This window comes from Vigna unguiculata, chromosome 3 (genome assembly GCF_004118075.2).
Source record: "Vigna unguiculata cultivar IT97K-499-35 chromosome 3, ASM411807v1, whole genome shotgun sequence".
In the NCBI taxonomy this organism is placed as follows: Eukaryota; Viridiplantae; Streptophyta; class Magnoliopsida; order Fabales; family Fabaceae; genus Vigna; species Vigna unguiculata.
The window spans coordinates 54502436-54511562 of NC_040281.1; the positions used below are offsets into that span (position 1 = coordinate 54502436).

General features: G+C 31.1%; 2 protein-coding genes across 2 annotated transcripts; one reads left to right on the forward strand and one right to left on the reverse strand.

The window, feature by feature from the left end:
• The first annotated feature begins 851 nt into the window (after positions 1-851).
• Positions 852-1953, forward strand: LOC114175929 (tetraspanin-11-like). The gene is made up of 2 exons (XM_028060781.1): positions 852-1427; positions 1607-1953. The coding sequence occupies exons 1-2, from the start codon at positions 924-926 to the stop codon at positions 1922-1924; spliced, it is 822 nt and encodes a 273-aa protein (XP_027916582.1). The 5' UTR covers positions 852-923; the 3' UTR covers positions 1925-1953.
• Positions 1954-3513: 1560 nt separating this feature from the next.
• Positions 3514-6758, reverse strand: LOC114175763 (protein CHAPERONE-LIKE PROTEIN OF POR1, chloroplastic). Its single transcript, XM_028060556.1, has 5 exons — positions 6475-6758; positions 6262-6332; positions 4837-5219; positions 3945-4021; positions 3514-3850 (listed from the first exon to the last, which is right to left on the reverse strand). Exons 1-5 carry the CDS (start codon positions 6531-6533, stop codon positions 3700-3702), a joined length of 741 nt encoding a protein of 246 aa, XP_027916357.1. The 5' UTR covers positions 6534-6758; the 3' UTR covers positions 3514-3699.
• Positions 6759-9127: the final 2369 nt, after the last annotated feature.

Genomic DNA, 9127 nt, shown 5'->3' on the forward strand with positions numbered 1-9127 from the left:
TATCAATTTAAAATGATTAATTGCATAAGCTTTTTTTTTATTAGGTAATATAAAAAAACTTATATTTATTCGTTTTAATTCAAAAATTTTGTTTTATTTATAGAACTTTTTATTTTACTTAAATAATTATTATGATTAATCATTTGTTCAACATTTAAAAAGATTTTGCATATCTTATGAATACTTTATATTTTATCATATTTTTTATTATACATGATTTTTTATGTAATTTCATTCATTGATGTATCAAATTATTTCTAAAACACACATTTAATTACTTTTTTAATATTATTACTTTTTTTTGCGTAGAATGCAATTTTAATAATTCTTTATATAATTACTTTTATTTTTTAATTCGATCTCAGAAATAAAATTTTCCATCGTAGTTCTATAACGACTTTTCATTTTTTATAATATAACAATTCAATGTGATGGTTAAAAATAAAAATTTAATATATAAATTTAAATTATTATTAATTACATTTTTTAATGTGTAATTTTATTTAAACATTGTATTATAATTTTTATTAGTAATAAAAATTCATCTTAAAAGTTTAACGTTTATGACAAAAATTAAACATCCTAAACTTTTTAAACGTAATTGTAGTAAGTAGAATATGATTTTTTTTTTCAATCATCGTAGGAATTTATTTTCATTATTATTATTTTTTAAATGTGATACAAGGTGAAAAACAAATTATTAGGTGAAACCGTCATAAATTAGAACTGATACAGGTGATGTGGCGTATCCACAATCCACCACGTGGAACACCAGACAATGACAGATCGGATATCCGTTAATTACACTCGCATCCCTCCCACAGTTACATTAAAAACTGCTTTTGTTTCCGCTTTTAAAACAGTTACTATTCCATCAACCTTCATTCTTCAACCTTTGGCTAACTTCCTCGTACTTTGCTAACATGTTCCGCATAAGCAACACCGTTGTCGGCGCGCTCAACATCCTGTCCTTGCTCCTGGGCGTGGCCGCCGTGGCCTCCTCCGCCTACATCCACATCCGCGGCGGCTCCGACTGCCAGAAGGTCCTGCAGGTGCCGCTTCTAGTCGGCGGCATCTTCGTGGTTCTCGTCTCCGCCTTGGGAATCGTGGGGTCACTGTGCCGCGTCAACACGGCGCTCTACGCCTACCTCTTCGTCACGTTCGCGCTCATCGTGGGCCTCGCCTTCTTCACCGTCTTCACGCTATTCGTGACGAACAGGAAGGTGGGGCAGCATGTTTCCGGCAAGGGCTACGGCGAGTACAGGGTGGCCGATTTCTCGCACTGGCTGCAACGCTACGTCGTCAACAACAAGAACTGGGATGAGGTGAAGAGTTGCTTGATTGACGCGCACGTGTGCCAGAACCTCGCCATCAACGGTGGCCGCAACAACGACTCCCTCATTTTCAAACACCTCTCCACCACGCAGGTTTTACATCTCTTCTTTCTTCTTCTAATCTCTTGTCAACTTCATTAATTATTAAGAAATAAAACATGATCGCGGTGATTAAATCACGTTATTATGGCTACGGTTGTGACATGCAAATGCATTTGAATCACGTACAGTGATTGAATTACGTTATAACTTTTTTGTATTTTTTTTTTCAGTCTGGTTGTTGTAAACCACCAGCGTATTGTGGGTTCATAATGAAGAATGGTACGTTCTGGGAAGAGCCAAAGAAGGGTCCAGCAGTGAATAATTCTGACTGCAACACTTGGAACAACAGAGAAGACAAACTGTGCTACGATTGCAATTCGTGCAAGGGAGGAGTTTTGGCAAACATAAGGAACCAATGGAGACGTCTCACTGTGTTCAACGCATGCGTGCTTTTGGTCGTCACTGCCATATATGCCTTGGGCTGCTACGCCATCAAGAACAACAGATTCGATTCACAGTGCAACCACCCCAAAACACCATCTCCTTGATTCCTCTACTGTTCTTGCGTGCATCATATGGAGAACTAGAACGTGTCCTCAATATCTAGGTTAATTTTTTAGTTAAGTTATTATGTTAAGTACATTGTTTAGATTTCAGTTTGTGTGTATTTTATGTATGGTTTTGTGGTTTCGTAATGCTGGATATTGTTATTCGATTTCTTTAATCCTTTTGTTATTCGTGGCATTTTAGCGTTTAGATCTGTCAAATTTGTATTGTGTTAATTTCTTTAACTATTTGTTCGGGTTTCAATCATCAACACTTGATGATGTTAGCCTTCAGATGTTCCTAATATAACTCCTCAGTCATGTTCTCCAGTTTCTTATTAATTTTAATCATTTATGTCTACATCGAAGTTTTATGATTTTAGTAGAGGGCATGTGTCAAAAATATTATTAAATTTAAAAGAGATAAATACAAAATTTAAAGGATAAAATCAATAATAAAATGTGTACTAAATCACGGTTATTAATTAGTGTATAAAATTTAGATATCAATATTTTAGTTCCAAAAAAATGTAGTTATTAAACGTTAGTTATTAAGATTTTTTTATAAAAAAAAATTGTTTTTAATTAATCATAACATTTTATTAATAATAGTGACTATTTTAATAATTAATAATTTTTTATTTTATAAATTGGTATTTTAGCAGAAGATTATCTACTATTATACGAAGAGAGGATTTCTTTCTTATGTACAATTGTTTTTTTTTTCGATTTTACTTTTTAAGTATATTTTTTTAAAACTAAAATAATTATCTTATTAATTTTACTTAGTAAGTATATTTTTTCTGAGACTTTTTTAAATTTAATTAACTTTAAATTAAAATAAGTATTTATAATAAAGAAGTTACTTGAAAAATAAATAAAAGCTATCTACAATACAATTACAAAAATTATTTATATTTATTTTTATAATAATAATAATAATAGTAGTAGTAATATATGCATTCTTTTTTGTTATGGAAAAAAGAAAAAAAATTTGGACACAACGTTTCAATAGTTTTACTAAGATAAGGAGAGTAAGTGTTATTTTTTTTTTTTAAAATTGTAAGTAAAATCCAAAGATGGGCTGTCCAGAAAAGAGCTATGTTGTTTCTTCCTGCACCTCGTCAAATCTGACCCTATCACAGGCTTCTGGAAATTTTGATCCGGGACAGATGTTTTATCACGTAAAGAGTCGTAGACTCGTGGTATTTACAATATCTTTGGTCTAACTATTGATAAATTGACAGCATAAATAGTTTTGTACTTCAACTACATATTTGTGTGCAAAATTTATTGACAATTCAATAATAGCAATTGTACTAACAGTGACAATTAAAATTATTTATTACGTTATTAATTTTTTAGTTCAATTGTCAACAGACATTAATAGTAAAAGTTTTTAATATTAATAAAACAACCATTTTTTGTGTGTAAATTTTAAAACAATAATTATAAAAATATTGTGAAAATTTGAAGACGGGATAGAATTTTCACCCTGCTAAGAATAGAGTTTTTCACGTTGCACCTCGTGATACTTAAAAAGGAAATAATCAGTACAATTTCAATATTTATTAAACAACTGAAATATGTGATAGATAAAAAAATAATGCCTAAGATGAGGTTATTTTGAAATAATTACGCTGACCATTCCCAATTCACACAGTTGTTTTGACAAAGTATAAGACAGTAAACATTTTAGCTCGCTAAAACAAAAGTGCAGCTTGATCGCCTAATAAATTCATCTCCTAATAAAACGTTGAAAGAATTGATGCTCTACTTCACTTGAGAAAAGTACAAGCAACGAACAAGAATGTATAAACTACCAATGACGTTAGGAGTTCAAGTGTCCAAGTTGGGCGCAGCAACACAGATGGAATATTGGGTACCAGCACTGAACCAGACACCCATCCACCCACAAGAGCTCCAAATCTATCATAGTGCAAAAACAAAACAATGTAGACGGTCATGGCAAATAGGAAAAAAATCAGAGGGAAAATATAAGTTGGATGCTCTAGTCACTTACCCAATAATGAATGCTCTACCCAAGCTCTTTGTCTTTTCGTTAAGAAAATATATGCAAGCAGCCAAAGAGATCGCCACCTGTAGCAGCAATACGATAGTTCTGTCAACAAGCAAGTATTCATGCCACGGGGCAAGCGGGAAGAGGAGAGGGAGGGAGAGACAGAGCAATGATATCTAATTCAAATTCTTTAATAATGTCCCCCGATGGTGACATGTAACTCCAATATTGCATGAAATTCAGATAAAATGTAGCTTCTAGAACACACAATCACCTTAAAGGATAAGTAGACATGCATTGACAAAGGTAATATTTAATATTACCCATGTCTTAACTTTAAGACTCTGACCATGTAACATCAGCATGATCCTATGAAAGTTTCCTTCCCTATAAGTCCCTAACATGGGAGATGCTCTTGGAAAAACAGACAATATTAACATTTTATTAAAATACTGAAAACCTTAAAAGTGGGAATGGCCAAGGCGAAAATTTGATTAAAATCATGGTTGATGGTTAAAGTACAGAACACGGTAACCTGAAAATCCGATAGTCACAATGATTGGAAATTTCTATGGAACCGTAAGTAATAGTCAGGAACAGCTCAAGTATAGCCTTTGAAGCGAGGCTACAATCTAGAGATTGGTAGTTGACTTCACTTCCCGAAGTTTGGATAAGGACTGATACACATATGCTACATGGCTTGGGAAGGTAAGGACTAAATGAATATATAATTCGGTTTTCTTTTTTGAAATCTATGGGCCTCACTCTCCAAATATTTATAGAAAATGAAATCTATGAAGTTTTTCTTTCTGAAAAATAGTTTTATTCTAAAAATATGCATTTAGGTATACACCAAACAGAAGAGGAAAGAGAAAAAATGCAATTCAAAGCAAACCTGAAAAGCAGGTCCAGTTTCAGCCGAATTCATAATACTCCAGCCACCCATGAAGGCAAAGAGAAACAATCTTCTGAGGATGATTTCAGGCGGTGGAAGTTCAACAAAGTTTAGCAAGTTCTTCACCCATGGTGGAGACTCTTCTACTTTCTTTTTTAACTTGCTTTTCAAATTAATTTTCGTTTTCCTCCTCTGTACGAAACTGGCCATCAATAATTTTTCAAAAGCCGCTTCAATTGATTCTTCACTCCTCTCATGCCCAGCATATTGTTGCAACAGAAAATTTCTTGATCCCCAAATTTCTTCTTCAGAAGCATCAGGGCTAATACCAAGACGACGGTAAGGATCCCAAACATTGATTCGAGGGAATTTCTGGACATTACCTGCATATAAGAATGATATATAAATACACATTAATAGTTAACTCAAAAGGTGGAAAATGATAGACAGAGAAATGCAACTAAGAGCATAAATGCAGACTTTACAAATTAATATGAATCATGATCTAAGTCAGTTAAACTTCAGCTGGGCAATAGCCGATGATATAAAAGTTTGTTACTAGGTACAAAAGATATCTCTCAAGACAGGAATATAATGGTGCCAATTAAATAAGTCTCACTGGAGACTCATACCTATATGTCTCACTTCATCTAAACAAGACCAAGCAACTCTTCAACAGAGTGACAGGTTAGATCCCACAAAAACTCATTCACAATGCAACTGCAGTGTTTATTCTTTTGGTCGATCAACAGAACAACCTCAATCTTGGGAAACTTTTTTTAACTCATGTCTGTTGGGTCTCACCTCAACCTTTAGAGATTAAGTTTTCAGTGATTGTTTCTATAAGAGCTGTATAGCTTACTTGGACTTTTGCAAGATTAAGTAGCAATGATACTCGTAACTTTCATTAACTCTCAACACAATTTTAGTCAGAAACAAAGGTAATGATACATCTAAATAGTTCAGGTAACATTGCTGAACATTCCATATATTTAAATAGTTAATATATTAAAAGGGAAAATCTGAAGCGGAGGGTAAGGGCAAAAGGTGATTTATTATTGGGGGTCCTTTAAATAGGAATACAATTCATCTAAATTCCCATGTCCCAACTAAAGCGAAACAAAGCCCACCTTGCATTTTCCTTCAACTTATACACAAAAGGGAACCAATCTTGAGCTAAAAAATCACAAGCCTCAGCAAGGACTAAAAAATCAAGGTTGGACACAACTGAATTAAAGCCCAAACAAGCAAGTAAATAAACAAGTACACATTACCATGCACAGTGGCGAAACCTTAACAACAAAGCACTTCACCGCCTCATGTGACTATCTTAAGAGGACATTTTTTTTATATAATATTAATTGATAGGGTTGGAAGATTTCTTGTGCAATTAAATAAATAAATTTGACGGGTTTTAGGTTATACCTCCATAGGGCGTGTCCACCGCGCATCTAGTGCGAAAGGCCGTAAGCTTCTTCGCGTGTTCTCGGAGATACCTGAAGAAACCCAAATTCACGATTTATGTACGACCAGTGATTGATGAATCCGAAACCATCAAAATAAATAAAAGCCCTATTAATCTTAAAACAGAAGGTAATCAATCAAAACGAAAAGGAAAAGATAGAGAGGAAGAGGTACAATTTCTTCGCGAGAAAAGCGGTGGAGAGGTTGGGAGCTGAGAGCGAAAGCACAACCATGTTGGCCTTCTTTGTAATTAACAGAGCGAAGAAATAAGAACGCCCTACGTCCTAACCCTAATTGAATAGCATGGTAGGTGGAAGATTGGAAAAGCAGAAGAGAAACGGAACGTGTTCTTCTTTAGGTTCCGGCAATGGGAATGGGAAGAAGAGGAAGAAGATAACAGATTACTTTTGTCTTCTATTGTAAACCACTTCCTGCTAGGGTACGCACCTTGCGCAAGATACATTAAGTTTTATCATCCTATATTATGAAACCCAAAGAAAAATATTAGTGTTTCTTGTATAGTTTCATACATTATTTATGTAATTAGTTTAAATGTTCTCTATTAATCATCTCAGACGAATATTTTTTTTCTAAAAATAGTAGTTAAAAAATAGTTTATACTATTAATTAAATTTTTCACTATATATTTAAAAAATATTTTTTTATATTTAAAGACATTCATTTATTGTAAATGCAATTTCAGTTATCTAAAATAAAGATAGTCATTGCAATTCACATTTTAAACTGTCAAGAAAGAAATAGGTTTTTATTGGTTTGTTGTTTCATATATGTACGATAATAAATTTTATATTATACTATTTACATGTAAATTATATATATATATATATATATATAAGATAAAAAAAATGTTAATAAGTTTTTATATTTACATTCACTATTTTTAGTTTCTTGTATTTTAAAAATTTAAATATATATTTATTATTGTTAATTATTTTATAAATTCAAATATTTTAATATTAATAAATAGATAAATTTAAATAAACTGTGAATATTTTTTTTTCTATTACTTAATAAAAAAAACACTAGAATATAAACACATAATACATTAATAATTTTGAGGAAATGATGTTAACTGTGGTGAGATCTCATTAAAAAATTTCAATCGAACAATTATCATTAGAATAAATAATTATTATAGACTAAAAATTATAGTTAATAGTTAAGATCTAATTTTTTTATTTAAATATATTAAATTAAAACATTATGATTGATCAACTTGTAAGAAGATTGTTTGAGACTTAAAAATAGGTTTATGGTGATGAGATTTGTGATAAAGGTGATATGATTGTTACAACATTTCGTTTTAGATGAAGGGTGCGAAGGTTTTGAAGATTTTGGAGTGTTAACTCTTTCACAAAGTACCAAATTTCATAAGTAGTAAAATTGGAAAGTTTAGGTATTATTTTTCCAAAAGATTGGCACTCGTTTAAGCCATGTGCATTTTATTAATGAGGAATATAACTTAAAATCATTGATTCATAAAAATTATGATTCTATTTGAATTTTGTCTAAAAAGTGAAAGTTTCATTGTTGTGATTTACATGCAATAACTTTTAGTACGTTTGGTTTCACGTTACATTGACTAGTAATTGTTTTTCCAATACAAAATTGTGTTAAGTTTGATTTTAAAATTGATTTTAAACTAAAAAATTTACGTTGAAAAATTCACATCCAAATAAAAGTTTATATTATTAGCTTATATTGATTCTTCCAAAATCAATTTTTCAACGCACTTCTAGACACGCTCTTTGTGTTGATTTCATCCTTTTATTATGATTTTAAACTTTCATTAATCTATAGAATCTCTAATAAGTAGTAAGCAACGTGTATGTTCTAAAGTATTTTAACATTAATTGAAAACAGTTCATATATATGAATACAAATGAAGAGATCCAATACACTTTATAAATCAAACAATTCTCATATTTATCGTAGGAATGGGATAAGAAACATTATTACAAGATAGGTGAAACCATGTTAAAAATGTTAAAATTAATATTTTAAATAAATTAATTATTTTTCAAATTAAAATTAAGACTTATATACATATTGTCATGAACACAATAAAACGTTAGGATTACATACCAACAATGTTATAGCAAAATAGCATCTAGATGTGAGAGCACATTTATCCCTCACCATTTGTTCTTTTCGACAACCAAAAATCAAATTTATAACAACTATTTTTTATTTATGTTGTCTTCGATTGTTTTTATTCTCAGATATAAACAAATTAAGTAATACATGACATTTTGTTTTTGTTTTTGTTTATTTACATTTTGTTGCTTGAAAATAACGCATGTTTTTATTTAATGTAAAATCCCTTTTTAAAATTTTAAATATGATTTTATTCAAAAGAAAATCAAAACTCAACTATTCAAAATATTTCAACAGTGAACCTTTTATTTCTTTCCTAAAATATATCATTCCATAAAGTTATTTCCTAACGTTCCATCATCTTCAGAGGTTGAAATTGTGATTATCGCGAAACCCTCTTTGAATGTGATTGAAAAAAAAAAATCCTTTTTCGGGTAAATCAAAATTTCAGCCCCCTTATTACTCATTTGATTTTGTGATCGTGCATGTGATTGTTTTGGGTTGCATGTGTCTCTAGAGTCCTTATCTTCACCTCTTGCTAATCCGTGGTTCTTTTGTTTTGGTCTAGTTGTTTTTTCGTTGTCTCTAGGTTAATGTTAAACTTTCACGAGTTCGAAAGTATCTTGGGATTGTTTAGAGTTCGAGTTTATTTTCGAAATTGAGGAAAGTTAGGTTTTTACGAACTAAATGATGATTTTTGTGTCAAATT

What these genes read in the sequence shown, in the direction of transcription:
- LOC114175929 (XM_028060781.1), top strand. Translation starts at nt 924, where the DNA reads ATGTTCCGCATAAGCAACACCGTTGTCGGCGCGCTCAACATCCTGTCC. An exon ending in AACACCTCTCCACCACGCAG is followed by an intron (nt 1,428 to 1,606) that starts GTTTTACATCTC and finishes TTTTTTTTTCAG; the next exon opens with TCTGGTTGTTGTAAACCACC.
- LOC114175763 (XM_028060556.1), bottom strand. Translation starts at nt 6,533, where the DNA reads ATGGTTGTGCTTTCGCTCTCAGCTCCCAACCTCTCCACCGCTTTTCTC. An exon ending in GCTTTTCTCGCGAAGAAATT is followed by an intron (nt 6,333 to 6,474) that starts GTACCTCTTCCT and finishes GGGTTTCTTCAG; the next exon opens with GTATCTCCGAGAACACGCGA. An exon ending in AAACTGGACCTGCTTTTCAG is followed by an intron (nt 4,022 to 4,836) that starts GTTTGCTTTGAA and finishes TTGCTGCTACAG; the next exon opens with GTGGCGATCTCTTTGGCTGC.